Raw genomic sequence first — 26,350 nt, 5'->3', positions numbered from 1 at the left:
GTGTAAACACTGCAGCCTGTAAACTTACACCGAACAGGACACAGCGCAGACACACAGCATAATGTTACAGCGTGTAAAGCCTTTAACACGTTACACACAAAGTTAGGACACGACGAGACGTCTCTCTGACAGCACACACAGCGAGAGGCGACCGTTAGACGAGTTAAATCAAAGCTGGCTGCTCGAGTAAAAGTTGAAACTACCGTTAGGTTTCAAACAACACCCACCACATCCCTCCAGTGTTTACTCAAACACTTCATTAAAAAAGGCAAGACAACACTGCTCTACTCACTCTCAAAGCAGCGAGGTCTATGCTGTCCAAACTTCGAGTGGTGTTTTCTCTCGACATCGCTGTCAATAAGTTTGTCAGCGGGTCGCTGTCTGTGGACAAGACATGGACGGTCAGCGGTTTCTCCTCTACAAACTAACGGGTTCCCCTCCGGTCGGGTCCATTCTGAACTTTAGCTAGCTGCGTCAAGCGAGTCGACGTCAAACACACCACATCCGGAATATCCTTTCAAAGTAAGTGACTTTACGGGCAGACCTGAACATTTTGAGAGATTTTTATTTCATTTCGTTTAAGAGAATTAGAGCAGAATTATCAGGAATAATACAAAGTTATGTATGAGAACACTTAACTGAATATAAATCTATTTAAATCGAAATTCATCACACTGGCGTGTCTGGGAGATGCGCCTGACTTTTGAAAGTTTCACTTCCTTTTTCACTTTACGTTGATTTATTTATCTCGCTCATATTTTTTCTTTCTGCTCTGTCTCAGGCCCTGATGTCACACTTATAACATCTGTATTTAATTGTGAAATTAGCATCATCTAACTCTGTTTCACTTGACCCTAGTTTTACTCCAGAGAAGTGATTTTTTTTTTTTTTTTTTTTTTTTTTCATAAAGTGACTCAATAAGTTGACATCCAGTAAACCCCGGGAAAACGACGAGGAGGAAGTTTTGCTTTAGCCTACTGACCCATTTTCAACTATTTGCCTCCATTTTGAGCCAAATGAAAAGGCTGAAACTGTTTCAACTTGTGTTAAAGGCTACATGTGTTTCAGTAAAGTAAGTATCTACATGTTACTGGTCTACATATTAAAGCCTACTTATCAACACTTTTCATCCCATTAGGGGGTAAGGTTAGCCTGGACTACTTGCTAACATTTTACCTTATGCTTGAACGTATTCAACATAAAATTTCGAAAGCACCACGGCTCACCCAGTGAAGGGAGTAGTTTTAATCAGTAGTCGACCATTTTCACAGCATAGACCTACATTTTGATTGTGATATCATAGGACTATCCATAATATCAATAACTGCTGGATTCAATGCATGTGTCATCAAGTGATGGCCACAGTAGAGACAATCCTGGTTCTTCTATATTATAAATGTCTTTACTGCTTACAAAAAAACAAAAGGACCATGTGTAAAATCCAGGCTCATTGTATTCACAGCAAAATTAATGACTGGATTTGATATTTTTTGCCAGGTTGCACAGAAATCAGAGAACCAGAAAGTGAATTGTCTTGCAATGTAGAAAAAGTGTACTGTTATATGAAAAAAGAAGACATGTTGTTCTTGGTGTCCCATCTCTCTGAAGGTTAATGTCCAGGTGCAGCGTGTTTGCTTAGTGTGGGCAAGACATCTCTGGACTTCATGCAGGTGGACACGGGGCCAGCTAACAGGGTTTGACTGATGCTGTTCCTCTAGCTGAACTTGAGTAAGTAGCCCACACCATTATGCGTAATATTTGAACAACCGTATGTGTTACAGTAGATACTTGGACAGTGAAAGCTATATTGTCAGTAACAGCTCCATTTTATTAAGTGTCCCAATAAGTCATGTCAGCGAGTGAGCATGCACAATACCAGAGCCTGGGACACCTAAATAGAATGGAGCCATCATTAATGATATAAATTCCACTTGTGCTTTTCAAATCAAAATGTCTGCCATAAAAAGGGTTTGTTATGCTTGTTAGGGTTGGGCGATGTCTGCTGAATTGGCATATGACGATGTCTACAGAGAAACATCGTGATGGACGATGACATCGTTGTTTATGAATTTGAGGCAGCGTGTCCCCTCAGTGTTGTCGTAACCGAGTGATGTAATGTTAGTGCACTGAGCAGCAACATACTTCTTTTCATTTTCTCTCCCCACATATCACAAACACCAACTCTTGTCCTACGGCAACTCTGAGGGGACACGCCACTTCATTGTGCTCTCTGGTGGGGAGCCTTTAAAATCACGATGTTACGATGGTCCGGGATTAGTAGTCGATGGCTGTCAGTCATCGGCGATGGATGATGGCCCAACCCTGATGCTTGTTATTGCTAGTGCACAAGTACCTTTATATGAATAAGCTAATTAATGATGCAATATGTAAGAATTTCAGTTTAAAACATCAGAAAAAAAACCTAAAAATATAAGAATCGGAAGTTTGACATCATGTCAAAGAAGTCTATGCTGCCCCCTATTTGCAGTTTTAAAGTGACAGGTACCCAATTCTTACATATTGCACCTTTAAGTAAAACAAACTAATTAATTATTACAATCTTCATGACTGCTTCCCAAATTTTTATTCAAAACAAACTGAAACAACAAGGTACTCATAGAGTGGAAGTTTGAAGTTACTAAGCTAGCTATACCATCAGCTTTTTTGTGTTGTGTCACTTAAGACTATCACATATCATGGTGATGGTACCATGTAACACTAAACATGAGACAATAGAAATTTTGATGGACTACAAAGATGATCTGGAATGTGAGAAAGCAATCTTAATAATAGCAATACACCGCTGTTTGTGAGTGAAACCTCATTGCAGTGGTCCAGTAAGAGATTTATTTACTGCTTGAGGTACTTCATGAAACGTAGAAAAAAAATTTGAGAGCAAAAATATGTTTCTTTAAAAATATTGCTTGTAGGCTACTCCGTGCCTTGTCATGTTTCAGTTCACATGGCAGCATCTCTGCACACACATTAGCTCTCACCCCCAGCCCCCATACATTTTTAAACATTACAGGAAAGAGCCTGGCAGATATCACAAGTGGACTTGTGAGTGTAGACAGTATATATTAAACAGATATTATTCATGTCACACAACACAAACACCTGACAACAAATTAGAAGTTTATTTTCAACATGTATTTACACCATCTCCTTTTTTCTTGAATCTTTTTTTTTCACTTTACCTACTTATAATTTTAAGTGTAAAATATATTGAGGAGATGGAGCTTGGCAATCCAGTCTCCTGACTGAACCAGTGAGTCACAGTCAGCATGGTAATATAAGGGTCATTATGTGGTGGGACACAGTCACTGTGTGTGTGAGTGTGTGTGTGTGTGTGTGTGTGTGTGTGTGTGTGTGTGTTGCGGAGAAGAACAGAAAGCGTGAGGTTTGTGTGTTAGTGTGAGTGTATGGGAATGAGAGGACGATGGAAAGTGACTCTCTTGCACCCTCTGTATGTGTGTTTGTGTGTAAGTGAATGTGACAAATTAAGAGTGAGCGAGGCTGTGAGTGTGTACTGCCTGTGTGTGTTTGTGTGTGTGTTCGAGTGTGTTTGTGTCGCAGTGAAGAATGGTCTCTCTGTGGTATCACACAGTGGCCCTGTTCACATCAGGGTCAGCTGCCTACACACACACACACACACACACACACACACACACACACACACACACACACTCAAACACACATTTCTGGACTCATATCCAACCTAAACAAGACAACATTCTGAGTAACAATTGAATAAGAAAATTCCAGAGTGATAGAGGCCGTTTGTCTGTCCGTCTCTCTCCAAATCTCCATCCCTTCTTGACTTTTTCCTTGTACGTATTCTGTGTCAAGAGGAAGCTGACGTTCCACTTATATATAAAAAAACGTTTCCTGAGGACACTTGTGTTCATGCATGCACACACACATAAATGCAGGAATAAACATGTATACAGCAATGATAAGAGCGTCAGATGTAAGATGGTTTGAATCCAGCTGTTTTGCAAGGTAAAGATATCAGTGACAGTTCCTCAGAACCAAACAGATGGGCCTTATTTTGTGAGGCAGAGTAAACTCAACTTCATTCTTTATTCAAGTTTTCTTCAAACTTAGAATAATCAAAATTTCTAAGGTTGAACCTTTGAACCCTCAAACCTTTCAAGCCAATGTCATCAGTATGCTTGATGGATCGTAGCATAGGTTTTTAGATGTTAAGAAAGACTTTCATTGAAAGCAGCCGTGTATTTTTATGGAGTTTAAAATCGACTTATCACCAGCTGATCAATAGGCAGAGTGACTTTCCTTTAGAGATACAACACCAAGTGCTGACATGCCCTCGACTGACCAGTTACAGAGAAAACTGTGGGATGGACAGCTTCCAAGTGTGAATGTGTGTCGTCAGTGTGAAGCAAAGTGTTGTTGAAAAGAAGCGTTTGTTCTCAGCTGGTAAAAAAGAAAAGTCAGCTAATTATATTGTGTGCAGCCAGAGCAGCTCCAATGCTCATTGTCATAGATTCTCCAACTCTAAATCTTCCAAAACATATTCCCTCAATTGGTGTTTTGATGATTGTGGTGGAGAGTTATTAAGTTAGGATCTGGTGACTGGTAAAGCCAGAGCATATGATTCAAACCATCAATGCATTCAGTGACTTCTTGTGGCTGGGGGCATTGTCTTCCTGGAAGTCTTACCAACATTTTCTTTTAATTTGTCACATCAAAACAGATGCCTGTACTGATATCAGCGAGTCTACACCCCACAACATACTTGAAAAATGAGCATTGTGGAAAGTTATTCACCAAGTGTACAGCAAGACAGGTTCAATGAAAGTGGAATTAACCATGATTCATTGAAAAGTGAAGAAAAGATGGAAGCATAAACTCACAGTAACATCACCCACTGGTTTGTGGACTACTGTTTGAAGCCTGGAATTGTCCATATGGGAGGATGTCCTGATTGGATCTTACTAAGATCCAGAGGACACGCCACGGTAGCCATGGCAATACCTAGACTGGTAAAATGTTGATACTGGTACCGATACCTTGAATTGACTGAGTGATCACCAGCACGATTAGATCTTGCACAACAAGCATGCTGCATGCTTATTGGTTCACTGACACCAATAGGATTAACTGTTTAGGCAGTGAAATTTGGTATCGAATGACACGACATTTTAAACAATTCAGTCGGTGCCATTAAAGTATCAAAGTTGGATACCCAGCCCTTAGCATATCCTGCATTATCGTCTATTTTAACCCTAAAGTGGACCATAATTTACAAAATGAACATTATGCTGTGTTGAAGAAGACTTGAGACTAGTGATTGAGACCATAAACTCATGAGGAAAGTGTTTACTGAGGTAATAAATCAAGCTGACTGGAGCTGATTCTCAGACCAAAACTGCTCACCGTCCAAAACTTAGTCAGATCTGGTAGCCTCTCGAACCCTCAGACCCATCTGTCTTACAGGGGATTTGTGAAGAGAGTGGCTGTGAAAGGCACAACAGTTAGAAACACAGGGTGACAGAGTGGCTGGAGTAGAGAAGCAGAACCGGCGTGGCACAGACTGTGTTAGTTGAGGTCACTAAAGAACCGACAGTTTAACCTTGGACCTGCATGAGTAGTCAGCTGTTAGAGCAACATGTCCTCATATTAGATGACATTTCTTTGATGCTTTTTTATCCGTTTGAGGATATCTGGTCCTTGTAAGTATAAAACATCAAAAACACACAACCAGACGCACGCACAGTTTTGCTTGCCTTCCTGCAGAGGCATGCTGAAGTGATTCTGACAGGCCGGCTGAGCACATCTCTTTATCCGTCTAACTCAGTGTCTCTTTATCTACTTTTCTCTCATGTAGAGCCTCAGACTGGGCTTTTAAAACTTTTATAGACACACAAATGCATTGACACTGAAAAAACCCATCATATGACAGGACTTTTAGTCAGGATGTAGTTTAGAGTGGTCCATTTTGCCTATAACAGAGGCAAAATGGTCTCATACAAACAGATCAGCATGCATGATGCTGGTGATTTGTGTCTTATATTTAGCATCATTAACTCATATTTAGCATCACTGTCAAGGAACGTGAATACAGGATCTCATACCCAGGTAATATTTAAAATGCTTCACTCATAATCTCTAATTTCCTTCCCCTACCCCTTTTGTTTTCTCGTTTGCCTGCCTACCACAAGAGGGCGCTGTTGCTCACGTTTGCATGTCACTCAAACCATGGCTGACATTACTCTGTTCACAGCATGGGAAAAAGAGCAAGGCTGCTTTCAGATCTCTTTGATGCCAGTCATATCAAGATGTGGCTTTTATAAAGGCGTATGTGTAGGCGTTTAGTGGTCTTTTCTTCCTGTTTATGCAAATTATATAAATGACGTTTAATGATGTCTTCCAAACTACAAGGAGTCCTGTAGCTTTAAAAATTAACTCAATTTAGACCCTTCAAATTCTTCTAAACTCAGATTTGATTATATTCTCGTACTCCGATTAGGCAACGGAACATTTACTGTATCAATTATGTCACCCCTGTCCGTCTGTTCTCGAGAAGAGCAGATCTTTGTCACGACCAGTTTCAAAACAGATATACACTTATTATTGATAGAGCAGACAGGAAGAGGAAGAGCAAAAAAAAGTACGTCTTTGTTGTGTCTGACTGTGACTCAAGATTCTTGAGAATCAACAAGGCTGTTACACAGCAACAGCATAACAACAATTTGCATAAATTATATAAATAGGACAGAATGTACTGAACCTCCAACAAGAAAAAGAATTTGGTAGGAAGTCAGCCATAAGACGGCAAGTACTCATGTTTAAACATATCTAACAAATATTGTATATAATATACTTTGACCAAGTCATCGACTTTTACAATTGAGGACCCAAATGTTTCAGCTGTATTTTCCTCTACAAATCAAAAACTAAAAACAGACAAATATTTTTCACATCTATATTAATATATAAGTAAACATAGATTTAAAATCATACATAGAATATCAGTGTTTCTTAATAATTTGCTGCATAAAATACAATAAATATTTTCATCTCTCACAGTTTGAAAGCTTGTTGATTGATTTACTGTTAAAGGCTGCAGGCTTGACTGATTTCTGTGAACCACATACTGTACCATTTTGTAGACAGATTAAGCTACCATCCTGCAGCTAAAGACTAAATGTAAATGAATGGCTTCCAGAAGTATTCCTGGGTTTTGATTCTCAGGTGAAAAAAAGAAGCTGTTCAGTACATTTTTCAAACTTTCATATTGACAATTAGTTTTGTCAAAGCTCGCTTGCATCAATATATTTGCATACAGTGGACAACTGTATAAAGATATGTCAAAGAATTCTACTGTACTTAATTACTTTAAAAAAAAAAAAGACTTGCAATATAGTTACTGCACTGTATACCTATATTCCTTGGTAAGAGAAATACTGTAGATTAAACACAGAACATGTTATCTAAGATAACAGCTACATTCATGCTACGTTCAGAGAAGTGGCACATTTTTCACTCTGATCCAATAACTTCCCTTTACGTGTAACAGACAAACTAACTTTATAATTAGATCCATGTTCACTCACAGTTGAGAAGGGTGCAAGAGATTCTGAGCAACACATGTTGAAATTATATTTTGCTCCAAATAATGAGATAATGCATGCTCACATCATATTCAGTGATGCTAGAATTTTTTTGTGGCACTGAGGGTGCCACTTTATGTATGACAAAAGTAGCAGGTGCAAATTCTGGTTGTGACAACTCTTACAAAACAGGTACAAAACCAGAATGTAGAATGTATGTGTATATAATATATATATATATATATATATATATATATCCATCTAGATTGTTTTGGTGTGAGTTGAATAGCTAGTTTCATGTTGGAACCATTTTATTTTTACAGAAAAACCAACCGTATCACATTAATGTAGTCCTCCTCGGCAGAGCTGTAACATTAGCTAACATAGTTAGCTGAGATAGCTAGCCAGCCTCTTGTCCATGGGTAGATACACCCCTTCCTCTGTGCGTTGATACAAAAAGAAAATGTATAGTATCTCCAAAACTCAGCACTTGGTAAGAGGATAAATACATATTTTTGATTTTGTGGTGAACCATTTCTTAAATGTTGTGCTTGTATTATATAATTAATACCTAGGGTCTAGTCCCTTCAACTGCTGTTTTGAAGCGCACTGTGTGAACTGTCAGTTCAGTGAGCTGCACTCTTTTATGCAGCGGTAGTGTATGGTTGGCCTCTTCCTCTTGTAAGTTTCTGTGGTGAAAGTCAGTCATCCCCATTTTGTGCTCATATCTCTGTAGACAAATCATCATACTCATCGTACCATTAAAGTTACTTTATAAATAGAATACTGAAGTAAATGTTTCACATGCAGGGCCTCAAGGTGCAGAAAAGTCCATCATTTTACAATGTGGTGAATACTAGGTCTGCTTACTTGCTCTTTTCGCACAGTTTAATCATGTTTGTTGCATTCTACATGTAGTAGACATGCAAATTGCACGGCCACAAGAGCAGTTTTAAAAATTGCTCTCCCTCTGAAAAACTTTAAATGATTGGCATCTTCACAATCATCTGTGAAATCTTTGCAAACACGTAAAATATTAACACATTTTACTCAGTCGCAAAATGCGTATTTGTGTCACAATCGCCAAAACCATATTTCAAAGGTAAAAACGTGTCATCAAGGCGGTCATGTCAGCAGAGTGACATTTTAACAGCCACTTTGTACTTGAGTCTGATATTTTTTCCAAACCTCTGAAAGCTGGTTAGAGTTATGTAATATTGTTGTAATGATAGAGGTCCAGTAACAGTGTATTGTCGAACCAAGGACTGTTGACCTAAACAAACCACCACGCGGAGGATCTTGCAGTGCGATTCCCAAATGTCTCATACACAGTCCCACGTACACATCCTCAATGTAAACAGCTTTGACATGTTTAGATGCCTCCAGTATCTTCTTGGCTAAATCCAGTGAGAACACGTAGCCCAGCCCCATTGCATATGGTGGGTATGTAGACTCAGAGAAGGCAGAAACAGGCAGAAACCACTTTGAATTATGGTCTCGAAGAACAGCAGCACCCCTTGCCACCAATCCTGTCATGTAGAGATTCTGGCGGGCTGTCGAAAGCATGTCAACGAGGGAATGGACATTAAGGAACATGTCTGAGTCGATCTTCATGGCATAGGAGGTGTTGGGGCAATGGGAGTCGAGCCATTCAAACATGACCATGGTTTTAATGGTGAGGTTATTGTAGCTGTCCAAGAAGTTACTCTGGAGAATATCATGATGTCTCTGGCTTTCCTGTGACACCTACAGAAGAGGAGAGAGGAGACTGGGTTGAAAGCAGTAGCACCACTTTGGGGTCGTGGCCACCTTATGACAGCAAGTACACCTTTTACTATCTTTTTCAACACATTCTTATACCAAAATGACTGAATAGGTCGATTGCCAGCAACTCCCAAAACAACATAACATGACCATTGTAGCATTCCAGCGGCGGACTTACTGGACCTTCTTCGTGTGCCCACAGTTTGGTTCGGTTTAGGCAAGAGAACTAGGTTTAGGTAAACACTCTGGTTTAGGTTAAAATAACTACCTACTCTGTAGCCTCAGTTAAAACTCACATTATGTTATGTTATATTATATTTGAAGTTATATATTATGTTTGAAGTCAACGTTGACTTCTGGTTTCCCATCGGACACGAACAACAGTCTCCTTAATTAAAGTGCTTGTTAAATTCAACCTTCTCCATATACAGACTTTTCACTTCTTATACTACTTCTCCTTGCTTCCTCCGTTGCAGCCGTAATTATTACTACAGCCACTAGAGGTTGCAGCCTAACAACGAACATAAATATGGGCCGTGATAAGCTGCTTTCTTAGTCAAGCTTTATGGTTGTTTTTCTGATCTGGTCTCTGCCAACTCATGAGGGAAATATTTGACTCATTAACGCTGAATCCTACTCTGTGTTCACCATCAAGTTGCTAACTTTGTCTGCTAGAAAAGGAAGTGTGCCAAGTCTGCCAATTATCAGAGCCTTTTTGATGAAAACAGAAGCCTGCCATTGCTGCAAACACGATTGATAAGAGGGGTTACACTGAACCAAAGTCCAAAGATGTAGAAAAACACTAAAAATCTCTTTAGGGTTGAGGGGATCTGCAAAAGTAGGTGATAATTCTTTGAGATGGTTACTACAATTGACCACTTCACATTACACATCAACATTTGGTCCCATAAAAGATTAGTGCAGCTTTAAGGTTTGAATGCATGAAGAGACAGGACAGAAGCAGTCGGACACATCCTGATCCTAACTGGATCTCAACATTCTTTCTCACTTTCTTCCTTTCTTTCTCTGCTCAGATTGATGACCATGAGAGTTTTAGTTTCTCTTAAGTATCTGCTGCAGCTCATTCTTGTTGGCCTATTTATTTTGAAACTGCAAGAACAGAAATACATTTGGATTTTCCCTCTTTCGACAATGGAATAATTTACCCTATACACAGTAGTTATACATAGTATATAGATAACATCATCTTTTATGATGGTTGAAAGAGATAAAAATGAAACAACTCACTTGCTCTTTAAGGAGCTCTCTATCGTCTTCCTCTTTGGACATTCCCAACAGGAAGTAGTGGCTGACCACTCGGCCCAGCACTGAGACTTCTTTGCCCCATGTGTTGCGGATTATATCACGAGCCTCTCTGTTGCGGGGTGCGACTGGGATCATAAGAACCAAGAATGGGCTTTCCTGCTGACATCTGTTGGGTTCATCCAATATAAAATCGTAGTGGTGCGGGTATGCCACAAAGTATTTTGATGATGGGGGGTTGGCTGGTGAGATCTGTGCAAGCAGAGGAGATTGGGATTTTTTGAGTGGAGCACTCCAGTAGCATAGGATTTGTCTTTGCTTTTTTATAGTCAACTTGTCTGTATAAAGGGGCTCTGTGTAACAATTTCCATGTATAAGTCACTATATTATTGGCCTTATGTAAATGGATTGTAACGGAACATGACTCGGTTGCTGTGGAAGAAGTTTGTGATCATGTTTGATCCGCTCTGATAATTTTGTTCTGTTTATTTTGTGCGTTGATATGGTTACCCCCTGTCCTGCTGACATAATTATGTCAGTAGACTCTGAGTGTCTTTAGGTAGATAAAGATGATCCTTGAAGGGATTCCAGACTCCCAACGTAATAGTGAACTAATGGGTGACATTGACCAAGAATTAGACATCCTTTCAGATGACATAATGATTTAATAATCTGTATGACATCTGACAACTGTCTAAATAAGAGAAATGTATTGTTACTCTAAGGTTTTGAGGTGATTGTTCCAATGTGTACATTGCGTAACAAAATCTTCTAGTAAGGATACCTGAGGCTCTCAACTAAGTTTACTCTATTTATCTAATTGAAGACTGATAAAGAGTACAAGGTTTTTTTCTCATCAGCTGCCTATATAAGCCTGTGGGTGTCACCAGTGCCTCGTCTCTGTGCCTCTACACTCGGCCAAAAGATAGCAACAGTAGCTAATGTTAGTTTAGAGATGGAGTCCGCTAACATAAACTAACAAACGGCTTTCAGCACGACACAGATGTTCCACAGAGCCCCTTTAAATCAAAAGACAAAAAATATAGATAATCTTAAGATGTGTTCAGACAAAAGACATTGTGTATTTTAGCCCTGCTTTTTTTGTGCATACTTGAATATCAGACTATTCATGCAGTCTGTGTTGTCCTACTGACTGTACAGACTGATACAGTTTTAGCTAGCTAGTGTGAGGTGTTTGTGTCTCAGAAGTCACAACAAACTCAGGTTCTTTCTCTCATTTAGTCTCTTATTTTCCTCTTTGTCACTTACCATATGTTAATTGTTAATAAAAAAGATGTTACAGTATTAAAAATGTACATGAGATCAATTTGAAATTCAGTGAATACATTACAGTTACTAATCCCAGCAACTTTAACATTTTGAGATTGGCTTTTTCACTGTCTCACCATGTGTGCAATGGATGGTTGTGAATTTGCTCTCTATGTACTCACTTGACAGACTGTTATAGTACATGCAAGATCCATGCAAGGACTCGAGTCAGCAGACTTTTACCAAAAAGGGACAAACATACCCTTAGGCAACTCCAAAGTGGTCATATTAATAGGTTCAGTGTTCTTAGCTGCCCTGCTAACATTACCCTCTGATAAGTCTACACTCAGGAAACAGAGTTCAGAGTTAGCTACACAGCTAGCTAAATGCTAGACTTGCTAATTTTAAACTAATGGTTGATGATTATTAGGCACTTACAAACTGGCTGTTCATTAAACCACAATATCTTGTTTTGTATTTCTATATGTGTAAAATGTGGAGTAGGACAATCTGGCATGTGAGTACTTCAGGCTATGGAGAATTTGGAGTTTAATAATAGGCATCTTTGACGTAGATGTACAATAATAAAGTGACGAGTAATGTAATTTCTTACCTTTGCTTGGCTATTCATTGACTAATATGTAGTAATTGATAAGATTTTTCAGGTAACTAGCTAACACTAGCCAGAATAAACATCTACTTTGGTCAACTTGTAACATTTTTCAACTCTCGCGGACGAGCAGTTATTTTAATTTACTCGTCCTAGAGCAAATCCCATCTATCTCTTGGTATACTAATATAAATAAATACTAAATGGTCAACTTTGGTTAACTAAAAAGCAACTTGTTAGCATTTATGTTTAATTAGCTAAATCTCATTTCAGTAGCTGAAATTTAAACAGGTGAAACTCTACAGCTGAATGTTAAACATCAAAAAGTGCTGCTTCACTTTGACATATGTTAAAGGTAACAGCAGCAAAATAACTGATTTTTCAGTTGGGCAGTTTGATAGGTGCCTTTCTTTTCAAATGGGGCCAGTAAACATACTTACAGTGCTGACTGAAGTGGTGATATTGCTTTGAGACTTTATTGTCCAAACGTTCAAAGACCACGACACTTGAGTGCTCGAATCGTAGAATATAAATATTAAAGTTCCTATCATGAAGATCAGCATCAAAAAACACAACCATCGTCGAGCCCTTAGCCATGGAGTCTTTTCACTGCAAAGACAAATGAGAAAATGGAAATATTTACTGCCCCTTCTGCATATCAGTAGCACTTTACCATCCATTACTGGATATGAATCAATAAGCACTTTGCTAATAACTCCAAATCCTCAAACCATGGTCTTTCCCTTATACTTAACCAAGTGTTTTTGCGCCTAAACCTAATTACATCATAAGCATAACATTGCTACATTATAAAACATAATCAGTGTGTACAATGTGCACAATAAAGAAACAATGCGTAGAAATCTAGCAAGAGTTTAAAATCTGAGGTTAACGTCGGGCATTGACTCTCTTCCTTGCCCAGTAATGTAGTCTTTCCTCATTAGCTGGGCTTTAGGAGTAGCTGTTGAAAGCAAATGGAGTTTCCATTAGGAGCTTCATCCATTACAAACCTCCACAACTACAAACTCCACTGGACTTACTGCAAGCACTAAAACATTTGTAGGAGGAAGTGGGATGTGTGTTAACACATTCAGCATATTGATATGCAGCCTATTATTACTATTTACTATTTAGCCTTCATGCTATATATATACAGCGATCCATCAACATGATCAAGAAAGCTCAAAAGCACAGAGCTGACAGGCTGAATGTGAAACCCAGACAACTCTAAGCAACAGATGCTGAAATAACATTGTGTAAGAAGATACAAACCTCCCCGAAGCCTGTAGTTTTAAATTCTGCACATTTCCGTCTTCATTGAGTAACTCATCAATGCTGTGGTGTAGGAGACACTACAACATTTCAAGTAGGACGGAAGGTATTCTGTGTTTTGTTAAATTGAATATGAATATTTGAGCACCTTGGTGCTCTTTTTCCTGTCACATGACTCTTATCAGAGTGTTGGTTAAGGTCTGCTGAGTTTGTGGTGAGTCTTTCAACAGCATAACACACTTCGCATTATGTAAGATATTGTTGACTTAAGAGTTGCTCAGAAATGGAGTCAGCTTAGGCTGTAGTATCCAAAGAGTCACGTATTCACTTTTCAACACCTACTTTTTGCATGTTACCACTGATCTTAATGTCGACGTGCGATAATTGACTACTAAGACCAATACCAACAATGATCTCAGTGTTAAAACTCACAGGTGGTAGCAGCTTCGTGTTCTTACAATATGAAGTCTCACGCAGTTTCTGAGGCATAAATAATGCCTATGTTAAATAAATAGAAATATATATACAATATATGCATTTAGCTCAAATGCACTGCCAACACATTTCAATTGGTTTGTACCCAAACCCGTTACTGGCTTTCCCATGTATTTTTGAAGCTGTGCCTCTACATATTTTGACATGAAGAGAGTTCACATAAGTCTAACAGCATGATTCAAACTTCAAGTTCAGGTCACTGATCTTATACTGTAGATACTTTAATGACATATATTATGGGAAATATATGGTGAAATTACTTTGTACTTATATGAGCCAATAATGTTTGCAAAAGCAAAATATAAGATTAACTGAGACAAAATAAATAGTTTAGAAATGTATTGAGTTTTTCACTCATACTGTGTGAGACATGCGATCACATAAACATACCTGAAGGTAAATAAAACACATAAATCCTTCTGGTTTACTCAGTTTTCACTTTCACTGGAAATTTAGATATTATACTGCATGGAAAAACTAGTCCTTAGTACTACTGACATTACCTTTTTTTTTGCTTTACTTCACTGTGGAAACCAGAAAAAAAGATTGCATTGATATTACAGCATTACCAGCTACAAAATCATATTTTCTTCTCTTGTTGAACACTCGATTAAACATTACAGCCACATATGCAAATACATTTGTACACTGCTAATCAAGACAATTGCTCTAATGCTTGTGAGGAGTGCAGTCTCTATCAGTCTGAATCATTTCACTGATAGCCAGACATATTTCTCACAAAAGCTTTCATTAAAAACCACAGTGAGCCTTGAACTGAACTGTATAATCATTTCAAGTCAGTACATTTCAAATAAAAAGAATGAAAATCAACACTTACCATTTGGAAACATGGCTCTCCAGCATTTTCAGAGAAGGAAAGGCAAAGTAATGACATCCAAGTCAATTGCTGTGGCAGCTACAGCACGCGAACATACAGACAGCCAGCAGGTAAAAATGAGGATGTTGCTGTTAACTGTCCGACTTCATTGTGGTTTGTGGTGGTGTGTGTCAGACAAATCCGGGCCTTCTTAGACGCAGACAGCGCACTGACTCTGAAAAAACATGTGTGAAGACTGATCAGCTCGACAGCATTCAAATACGGATGCTGGTGTCGGATATGGCATTACAATTGAAGACGCAACATTTGAAGAGCCTGCTGAAGGTGTTTAACGTCACAACATTCAGCATGACTTAACATGCATTCATACCTCAGTGTTGCAACATGGTTACATTTAGCAGGAGAAGACCACAACACACCCTCTTTTTTTCCTGTTTAAACTCTTTCTCTCATAGATAAAGTACATGCAATTTCAAGTTTAAAATATGGTTTGAATTTCTCTACTGTTGCATTTATTGGAGCTAAATTTAAAACATTTTCTTCATTTTCACTTTATGTGATTTGATGTATACATTTACACAGTCTTCATTGCCCCAATCACTGATTGCTTTAAATATTGAGATCCCAGGTTTCAAAAAGTACCAATTGTTAATATTCATACAAAGAGGCCTTAATAAATAGGGTAAAGACCCACTACCTGTTCCTGCTCCTGGTCATTGAGTCACAAGGTAAAATCCTCACAACTAACAACTTTTACCCAGTCATTGAACCAATGCTTCATACTTGAATGAAATTCAACAGAGTCACATTTTTCACAATAAAAGCATCCCAGCAAGGCAGAGGGCTTTTTACATTCCCTGAACTGGTGGAAAGCTTTTATTGTGAAACATACAGAGAGAGTGCTGGGTTTGTGTTCACAACAAGCTTTAGCAACAGCAAATCAACAGTAGAGAGAAGCAATCATAGTCCATAATGTGTGTTACAAGCATAGCTGGAACAAGTGTACTTTTTACAGCATGAGAATTTTTTCTTAACTTGATTAATTGGTCTGGTATTTGTCTGTACACTAAACAAAGGATCAAAATCTTTGTTTTGAACATTTCCTTATTTTTGCAAAGGAATCCATTACATTGGAGTGACATCTTTTTCAGGGAAGTATTACGTCATTGCTTAAAAGGCAAAATGTGGTCAGCAACGTTTTTTTCTTGTAATACACATGAGTGGGAGTAAGGAACATGTTTACCGGTAAGATTTGCTTGCTTAGTGACTCACTGAATGTTAAGTTTCATGAAGCCTTCCTTGAGAGTTATGGTCACAGAACATTTCTAAAGCCTCTACGCAACTTCCATACAATGTCCAGTGTACTAGGGACCCTCTATGTGAATATGTCACCTTAAACATCTTGTTAGTTTTCTCTTGCTATACATTTCATGACATAAAATATATATGACTGAAGGCTTCCATGCCTTAGGTGAGGGCTTATTGTTTGTTTGAAATACTAGTGTCAGGCGAGTTATTTTACCCTTGTTGTTGTCGCTTCTGTCATAATACCACATAGTTTGATTCCAATTATGGCATATTTTGTTTGTTTGTAATATGTCTTTTGATTTTGAAACAGACGTTAAAAGAATAAACTGCAATTTTGTCTTAGTAACTTAGGACTTTGGGAAGAAGAAAATCTACAGTCACAGTTCTGCCTAATAGAAGTTATCTGAAAATCTAACCATAAAGCAAAGAATCTCTGTTTACTCTACACTTGGCAGGTTTGTCACTGAGAACCCAAGGAAGTGCAGTGTTGAATTTGAAAATGTTCAATAATAATACATTTTGAATAAACAGCAAACACTGCTCCAGCGTGGCTGCTGTGCTCTGGCTTCATGACTAAAGTGCCGAACCAATAGGGAGTATCATTATTACTGATAAAATCCTAACTATACCCATTACTGTTGATGAAGGTTCTCAGTCATCCATGTCATGGTAAATCTAGGTGCTGTATCGTAGACAACTGGACGTGTTTCAGTTTCTTGAATATGTTTCAGGCTTTTAAACTCTGTGTCGGAGTGTTCTTACAGAGTCATTAAGGACATGTGTAAGCTCTGAGTTTCGGAGTCGTTAGGGCCACTTGTGGGTCGTTAGCCCAACCGGCCTTCATGTGGGTTGCTAAGGCTAGGTGAGCCCAGGTGTGAAGGTTGTTAAGCTGTCTGTGGAGGGAACTCAGTACTGCATTGTAGGTGGGGGATAAGTAATGTCGTAGGCCATCTCCGATGTTCAAAGACGGTCGTTCCAGTTGACATAGATGGATTCCTTTACTCTTTCAAACCATCTGTCTGCTCTGGCCAAGATTGATTTGTTGTCCTCAAAGGAATGATTTTTCTCCTTAAGATGTAAGTGGACAGCAGAGTCTTTACCTGAGGAGTTAGCCCTCCTGTGTTGTGCCATTTGTTTACAGAGAGGTTGGTTTGTCTCCCCAATGTACAAATCGGTGCAGCCCTGGCTGCATTGAACAGCATATACTACATTACTCTGCTTATGCCTGGGTGTTTTGTCCTTAGGATGGACAAGTTTCTACCTCAGCGTGTTGGTAGGTTTGAAGTGAACCGGGATATGATGTTTATTGAAGAGTTTTCAGATATTCCCGCGACATGAGGAATGATGATGTTGTTACGTTTTCTTGTCTCCTCCTCTCTGTCTGCTCTGGATCTTTTAGAGGTTTTGACAAAGGTCCAGTTTGGGTATCCACAGGTTTTAGGTGCTCCCCTGATGTGCTTCTGTCTTTGTGGGCACGGTCTCAGCCGATGGTTTAGGGTTCACCTTGTGCTCCAGTTGGTGATGAGAGTTGAACAGCAAGTATTGATCTGTGTGTGTAGGTTTTCTGTACACCTCAATGTCGAGGTTTCTGTCTCCTTCAATGTGTACTGCACAGTCCAAGAAGGGAAGAGTGTCTCCTCTGACAACTTCCTGTGTGAACTTGATGTTACTGTCCACAGCATTTATTTGTTCTGTGAAGGCTTCCAATTCCCTTGCTCTGATTTTGACCCAGGTGTCGTCCACATACCTGAACCAGTGGCTTGGAGCAGTTCCTGTGAAGGTAATCAAGGCTCTGCTCTCAACTTCTTCTATGTAGAGGTTGGCCACTATTGGGGACACCGGTGAGCCCATGGCACAGCTGTGCTTTTGTCTGTAAAAGCCTTCACTGTACTGGAAGTAGGTGGTCGATACCCATTACTAAATTTGTTTATGACCCAATTCCTGCTAAACTCATAATACCTATCAGCCTACATAGCTGTTCTTTGTGTTTTGTGCCGGTAAACAATGTTACCACACTAACAGGCTAAACTAACGTGGTAAACATTATACCTGCTGAACATTGGCCAATTAGAATCGTCATTTTCTTGTTATAAGCATGTCAGCATGCCAACATTTGTATTGATTGCAAAGCACTGTTGTCTCTTAGTACAGCCCACAGGACTGCTAGTATGGCAGCAGACTCTTAGCGCTGTTTAGTACAGTGGCAGACGGGGCAAACACGTTGCAACTTAAGAAAGCACATGCAAATAGACAAAACATATGCAAATTAAGAACTTATTCAAATCTTCATTCTTAATTTGCACGTGTTTTGTCGAATTTCATGCACTTGCCCTTGTAGGCCACAATAGGCACTCTCAGCACTCGGTGGTAGATGAGGGAAAGATGGTGGTAATGGTTGAATACTGGTAAAAGTCAGAAAACTTTGAGTTGATGTATGAGGCAAAGCACATTTTCAATCTGTATTGGAAACTATAATCTTTTCCTCATCTTAATTAAAGCTCTGTTGACCTGTCTCTGTCATCAGGGTCCCATGTTTCCGTCAGTGGAAAGAAACTGACCAGTGGCGTCCCTAGGCTAAATCATTCAGGGCTAAAGCCCCCGGATGTTTTTTAATTAGCCCCGAATATTAATTAAAAAAAAAACAATTTTTTTAATTTTTTTTTTTCACATCCTCAAACTACGGTTATCTTATGTTGATGCGTCGATAAAACAGTGTTTTTGGACAGGTTTGAGTAACAATTAATTTTTTTTTTTTTAAAAAGCCACTACTTTGGCTTTGGCACACAAGTGGTTAACACCTCTGTACAAGACAAATGTTTGAAGTAAAACTAAAGACAAATGAACAAGGAAAAAAGAGAAAAAGTAGAGTACATTAATAAAAGTTAAGTACAAGAAACAAAGACAATAGGTAGAGTTAAGAACAGTTAAGGCAGAGACCTAACCTGAGACCTGTAAGAGATACAAATATTATGTTAAAGAGTATGTTATGTTAAAGAATGTTAAAGAATATGTAAAGAATACATACATATGAGTATGTAAAGAGCATTAAATGTACAAAGTAAAACAATGTACTGTAAATACTGTACATGACAAGATGCATGGTTCATTAAACATCTCAATGTTTACTGTTGCTGAATGGTTGCTGTTGGTATGTTCAACATGATGAATGGGGCATTTTTGTGCCTGGGCTATTGAGGGAAGTTTGTGAAAATTGCTAGCCTATTTGGTATTAACTGGTAACCAATTCAGTCCAGAAGAGCAGGTACCTGTAGGGTATGTGGAGAATGTCTCTATGTTTAAAAATTCCAGCGCACGCTCTGCGCGTGCATCTGCTTGACTCTTCTGGGCTAAGCCCCGGATGTGTCAAAATCCTAGAGACGCCCCTGAAACTGACCACTTTTCCTGACAAAACTGAATTGTAAAAACAAATGAGTAGTGTATATACATAATTTCTATAGGAGACAGGGCTGTTTGTCTGCAGTACATTCAAATTAAAAAGCACGAAGTTGGCACCTGTCAACTGTTTTGGGTTTTCAGCATACCTCTGCTCTTCAGGAAATACCACAGGATTACGATAAGCATAACAGTGCCTGTATTTCTTATAAGCACCAGCTTGAAAATACATTGTCTGATCCATTTCTACTGTGGACAATCAAGGATTCTTACCATCTTGTTAATCTACAACTGAAGGAAGAAAAGGACAGCTATAAAAAGTGCAGAATGTCCCTTGGCTTAAGTCTCCCAATCATCACATCTCTGCATCCACCATTGGAGGCAGGTATGGGCCACCCATACATACCAACCTCAGACACACTTTAAGAGCAAATTCATTTCAGGACATGAATCCAGGTATAATAGACTCCAGACTCCAGACCCTTAGCTGGCCAAGGCCTTTTATAGACCCCAGAACCACCAGTCCATGCCCTTTAATGCAATGTTCTCCCTTCTGTCTGTAGTTACAAACCTACATGTGACTTTTCATTTAATGTCCAAGTGACACATTTTCTCTGACTATGAAGTATTTACCTTGGCAGGGTATAAAACATTACACAAGGTGAGTATTGCACAAAGTTATGTACACAGTACACACAGTACTCTAAGTGAGCATACTCTTAATTATTGCAATGTGTATTTATTGTCTTTATACACTGTAGCATACTGTATGTGTTTATCCATTGTGTATTTAGAAGAGTCGGACAGCTGAGCGGATTTTCCACTTTATGACGTTTGATGTCATCCAATGGTTACGATTACAGAATTTGCATTTTAACTTCAGCGGAATGGAAACCGATCGACCACATCCTTAACTATTCTGTATGAGAATGTATGCTATACATATGCTTATCGTTCGTCACATCTGTGTGACCTGCAGACATGAACTTTTGAACTGTGGTGACAGTTTTTACTTCCCGAAATACAGAAAAACTCCACCGTGTGCTGTCCAGAAAAAACACCCACAGGTGGAGTTTTGTTGCATAAGGTTGTTTTTATCATTCTCAGTTTCTTGCTCAGTTTAAAATTTGCCACCACCATGTTTCTATGTTAGTTGTTAATAGGCTGACGAGTCAGCTTATCAGCAGTGACACAGCCTTTAATTCTGATAGCCAGGAGTTGTAACAAACAAATAAATCTTCAGTAATGCACTGTAAGGATCTCATTTTAGAAATTTTGTCTGACCACTCTGAAACAATGGAGAATTTTGTTTAGTTCATTACAGCTTAAGCACTTAGTTGAGGAAATGCAACAGGCAAATTAGTATTTCTGAACTAATGTTTAACGATGCTTTATAGGTGAATAAATTCATTCATTCATTCAACCTTTATTTAAATCTTGAACAATTTTCAATGATGTCAAGAGCAGAAATTAAAAAAACAGAATAGGTACAAAAATGTGATAACAAAACAGAAACAATGAACATAACTACAGAGAGAGTAAACAGAATGGGTACATAAAAACGATAACAGATATGAAGCAATATGACAGAATACAAAAAAAATGGAAAAAGTGCTGAAAATGATTAGAAACTGCAAGCAAACAAACATGACAAAACAAAAAATAAAACAGAAGTGCATAAAAGATAAATGGCAGACAACCATACAGGACAGCATGTGGTTGTAAATGCCAATCCATCTGGTAGATGTTGAGATATTTCACAGGAGAAGAGAGACTTTTAACCTGCTGCTGGCACTAGAGGAAAAGTCAGTGGGATTCATCCTTGGCACACATGCCTGTACAAAATCAATTCATCAATGTCAATGCATCCAATAGCTTTTGAGATATTTCAGTCTGGACTAACATTGTGGACAGACTCACAGGCATTTTCATCCATAGAGCCATGCTGCTGCTATGGCTGAATACACAAGAATGCTCTTGACAACATTCCACTGCTCCAACTGCAACCATGAAACGAATATTGCCACAAATACAACTTTTACTGCTACTGACTGTAGAGTTGTTGTAAAATCACGATGCTCATTCAGTGGTGTACAATGAGGTTCTCTGTCTTAAAACATATTCAGTCAGTAGTTATATGGTATTGTTGAATATTTGCTCCTGTGCTTGTGCAGTAGTACAGACAAACCACATAGGAAAATGATAAACTACTAAATCCTGCAAGAACATTTTCTAACCCTGCTACTTTAAATCTAGGTGCTGTATCGTAGGCGACTGGACTTGTTTCAGTTTCTGGAAGATGTTTCACCTCTCATCCAAGAGGCTTCTTCCGTTCTAACTAACAGGAGAGGAGTAGGCAGGCTTTTAAACTCTGTGTGGGAGTGATCTTACAGAGTCGTTAAGGACACGTGTGAGCTCTGAGTTTCAGAGTCATTAGAGCCACTTGTGGGTCGTTGGTCAAACCAGCCTTCATGTGGTTTTCTAAGGCTAGCTCATATGTGTTCCAGTTAGTTAGAACTGAAGAAGCCTCTTGGATGAGAGGTAAAACGTCTTCAAAAAACTTAAACAAGAGTGTTACGTCACCAACATCAGGGGTGGAGAGAGTGTCATAGTTTAAAGCTCAAGGCCACTGACCAAGCTACTGTATTTGATGAGTTGAGAGTGAGAACGTATTGAATTTAGACTAAGTATCTAAAAGTGACTCTGTTACCGTAAAGATGTCAAAATGACTTTGTCTACCTAAACATTTGTATCAGTGCAGTTACAGACTGTAACTGTAGCAAGGCAAAAGCAAAAAGTAAAAAACAATAGCAGCCACCAAACAAATACTAGCAGTATGTCTATATAAGGCCATATTTGTCAGTACATCTGACCCGACAATAGAGCAATTCATCATCAGCATAATAACACAGAATTATGTTGGCGTTATAAAATAACCAAGTGGGAGAAAAATTTAAGGAGTGGGGACATATCCTTGATGAACTCTACTTTGTACTGTGATGAGGGCTAGTACTTCAGGCTTCTAACATTTGTCTTAACTCATTTTATTTTACACATAATGCCGGGAGGTAAATGAACCTGTCTGCAGGCACAGTTACATTTGAGTGTATTTGGGTTTTAAATTCCAGTATTTAAGAAAGATTGATGCTACTTTAATGTATGAATGTTAAGTAGGGAGCTACAGCTGGGGGGCAAGCCTAGCTTAGCAAAAGACTGAAAGGAAGGGGGAAACAAAAATGACTAGACCATGTAACTCTCTCTAAAATGAAAATTATAATGTTTTTGTGCAGAGTTAAACTGGTGAGAGACAAAAAGAGATGGCCTTTTTTGAGCTTTAGAGACAACAGTTAGCCTAGTGTCCTGTTTTGGTCTTTATACTAAAGCTAGCTAATTGCTAAAAGATCAAATAACTGCTTCAGCTTCTATTCGTACTATTCCCCTTACTATTCATGACTTATTTTTGGCACACCATTATGTTTATTTAATGTTTTTATCAGCTACACACTGTGTAGTACTTAATAAACAACCAATTATTTGGTTTACTGAGACTCCTAGTAAGTGTTAATGCCTCAATTTTGAATATCCTATATAACTTGTTCCAGTTCACTGAAGCCTTTGGCAATCCCAGCTCAGCATAGCTCAAATCCAGTTCAACTCACTATACCTCAGCTGCGTACAGATGAGATTAGCCCAGCAGAGTTATTAAGAAATCCAAATGACTGTGGGAGAAGAGGAAGTGGGCTGGGAGTCAGGAATAAATTGTTTTGTATGTGAGAGGAGCAGGAAACCTGAGTAAGATAACGGTTAAAAGAGAGGATGAGGAAACAGCTTGCAGAGTGTCTGTTTTAAGCAAAAATCAAAAAATTAAAACAGACAAGAGGAATGTGGGGAAGCAGCAGAGGAATGAAGAAATAACCATTGGGTCAGGCGACAGGCATCCAAAATGTATAAAACAACTCATATGATTTTTATTTGCTCTCAATTAAATTATTTCAACCAATATATCCAAAGAATAGTCAAAGAAATCAGCAGAAATCAAAAGACAACCACTATACTGTATATTGCCATTGAATATAACAACTCAAATAATTAATTATTGTATCAAACAATCTCAAATATCCAGAATTCATTGGTTCTAATAAGACAATGACAGTAGCTTTGTGTAAATTCAAAACATTATTCACTTTGCTTAAATATTATGGTAATAATGTTGGTTTCTTAAAGCTCACAAAGAAGAATGTGGTCTGGTTCAGCTTGGAGTCTGGCTTTGTATGTAGTGAAGCCCCCTTCGACTCAATTCAAGAGTAACAGGCTCAAAACATCAGTCCGTCAGCAGGGTTGTATGAGCATCCATTCATCCATTCATCCATCCATCCATCCATTCATACGTCCATACGTCCAGATGAAAAGAGGAACAGAATGAAAGCAAAAAAGGGCTCTGGGTCTCACATACTTGATGTGTGTGTTAACAGAAACTGTAGGAAACAAATCACTGTCGTTATAGGTCTATGCATAAGTTATGGAAGCTGTACAGAGATTATTGGAACAAACAAACATTAAAAATGAAGCCTGGCAAAACATCTCACCAACCTTAGAAGGATAAAACTCTTAAATAAAACAAAATAAAATAAATAATCGATGTTTTTTGGAGGGGACGCCTCCTTTTTTCCCTTTATCAGTTTTTATCATTACTTCATGGCTGGACAGAAAACAAACATACTGTATCAACGTAAGACGTTTATTCTCCTCCATGTTAAAGGAGGCTGCGAGAAATGATTGTGTCATTTACTCTTTTATCTATATTTATTTGATTATTTTTTTTTATCTAAATGGGTGGTCATGCAAATAGAAAAAGCCAAGTCCTTTATGCTTTTAGCTTGATGGTAAAAGTTGGTAGGTTACCTCTTGGCCAGTTCACCTCTTGATGAGTTGACTAGTTGCTGATTACGGGGTTACAAGGTGAAGAGCTGGCTGGTTTTCAGTCTCACGGTGCCTTTTAGCAACCTCCTAGCTCAAGAGGTAACTAGCCATTTAGTTAGCCAGTTTTAACAACTAGCTACGTTTCCATATACACCTGCTAACTGTGCTTTCTCTGTAATAAAGGTTACCAATTACTTTATGCATCACTTCTTGTCTTGATATCCTTGCTGGAATCCATTCCTTTTAGGTCAACCATTTTTGCGTCTAAGTGCTGGCCAGGAGCTAGCTAGCCAGCCAAGAATTGTATTTCAAGAGGTTGACTTGTTGTTTTAAGGTCAACTGGTATTCCAAAATCATTGCTTGAAGTCTGCCTCGTTTACTGACAGGTCACCTAGATGACAGGTAGACCTACATACTGAGAACGATCAAATGGCATTCTATGATCACGCTACTTTTGTTTTACAGGCGACCGAGATTTCCGAGCGGTTAAGAAGCTGACGAATCAACTGGGTTTCCGGGCACACAGCTGGTGTGAGAGCAGACTGCGATCAGAAGATACTTGCTTTTCTTTGTGCTCCGAGGTCCAACTTGGTGGCAAATGGAGTACTCCTGTCTGTGGATACCTACTCACTGGTAAAGTATCCTGGACCTATTCACTGATTTTTCAGGTTCATTACATCAGTATGTCCAGACCTGTCTATAAACTCTCTGCACCAGTCAAATGCAGATGACTAGTCATGTTGTATAATTGGGCTCATCCCCAGTGGTCATGGTTACACATCTTCTGTATCAGTCTGTAACCAGATGGTAGTTCCAAACCAGTGTACAATCAGTTTTGTTGTCTGAATCCGTCAGTCTGCAGCCGACCGTTTTGAATCCAAGGCTTTTACAGTCTTTAAGTAGTCCTACGTTCACAGCACACGATGAACTGGCCCAAAACGAGTCTGCAGGCAGTCCGTCCTGGAAACCAAGGCTGTACACAGTCCAAAAACCCAATGAAAAACCAGTCGACCAGCCAGTCTACCCCATGTCCAAAGCCATTGTAAAAGCAGTCTGTAAACCGGTCTGTAATCCAGTACCAGTTGAGCAGTCCTTCTACCAGATGTCAGAGCTTAGTTCTCTGCTGGTGAGTGGTACGAAGGTGCTGTTCAGGTGGAGTTCTGGCTTCTTCCCAAGTGTACTGCTCTGGGGCACCTGGAAAAAACCCAGCACAACAGTGATGAGCAGGAATCTCGCCCACAACTACAAAAAAATCTACCCTTAAAAAGAGACAACGGGCTGCTTTCAATAGATTATACAGTACTACTGCATGCCTTGTATATGACAACTTTACTCTATATGACAGCTTTTTCCCAGTCTGTTAAATAAATTAATATTATAGGTAGGATAATATTAAAACACTAATTTCTTTCTACATTTTCTTTTATCCAAACAGACCTCTTGTTCCCCAGTGAACTGCTCTGAACCCCTGGGGAGAAAAGAGGGGTTTTATTTTTAATGTGTTTAGACTCTGAGAACATGCACATCAACACCAGCATGGAAATTCAAGAAAAGGATACACTGTGTAGATGTTGGATGCTAGGAACTAACAAGAAACTGCAAAATAAAAGAAGAAAATAGTAATAAGTGGTCCTGTCTTTT

The 26,350-nt window shown here is 38.8% G+C and overlaps 3 protein-coding genes and 1 long non-coding RNA gene across 10 annotated transcripts in view; 1 reads left to right on the top strand and 3 right to left on the bottom strand.

The window, feature by feature from the left end:
* LOC311256836 (mitogen-activated protein kinase kinase kinase kinase 4) overlaps positions 1–456 on the bottom strand; it is a 69,832-nt gene extending 69,376 nt beyond the window's left edge. Inside the window, exon 1 of one of the 2 annotated variants that reach the window (XM_084352204.1) lies at positions 293–456. In XM_084352204.1, coding sequence (XP_084208330.1) covers positions 293–349 — 57 coding nt within the window. In that variant the 5' untranslated portion in view covers positions 350–456. The remainder of the gene's footprint in view (positions 1–292) is intronic. The other variant, XM_084352203.1, reaches the window with a different exon arrangement.
* LOC311256838 lies at positions 432–26,326 on the top strand. 2 transcript variants are annotated; one of them, XR_014622527.1, is made up of 5 exons: positions 432–522; positions 911–1,072; positions 1,609–1,728; positions 25,175–25,342; positions 26,145–26,326. It is a non-coding gene; the product is annotated as an uncharacterized lncRNA (long non-coding RNA). The 2 variants fall into 2 exon arrangements; XR_014622528.1 differs by lacking the exon at positions 911–1,072 and having other exon boundaries at positions 438–522.
* On the bottom strand, positions 8,195–13,072 carry LOC311257360 (beta-1,3-galactosyltransferase 2-like). Its single transcript, XM_084352954.1, has 3 exons — positions 12,924–13,072; positions 10,590–10,856; positions 8,195–9,323 (listed from the first exon to the last, which is right to left on the bottom strand). The coding sequence occupies exons 1-3, from the start codon at positions 13,044–13,046 to the stop codon at positions 8,724–8,726; spliced, it is 990 nt and encodes a 329-aa protein (XP_084209080.1). The 5' UTR covers positions 13,047–13,072; the 3' UTR covers positions 8,195–8,723.
* Positions 23,736–26,350, bottom strand: part of il1rapl2 (interleukin 1 receptor accessory protein-like 2) — a 428,930-nt gene continuing 426,315 nt past the window's right edge. For all 5 annotated transcript variants that reach the window (XM_084352205.1, XM_084352207.1, XM_084352206.1 and 2 more), the window contains one exon: positions 23,736–25,903. In XM_084352205.1, the coding sequence (XP_084208331.1) occupies positions 25,805–25,903 (99 nt within the window). In that variant the 3' untranslated portion in view covers positions 23,736–25,804. The remainder of the gene's footprint in view (positions 25,904–26,350) is intronic.

Source organism: Pagrus pagrus (assembly GCF_965226575.1).
Source record: "Pagrus pagrus genome assembly, chromosome: 5".
Lineage (NCBI taxonomy): Eukaryota > Metazoa > Chordata > Actinopteri > Spariformes > Sparidae > Pagrus > Pagrus pagrus.
Note: the sequence above shows the minus strand (reverse complement) of the source record. Positions and strands in the feature narration are given on the sequence as shown.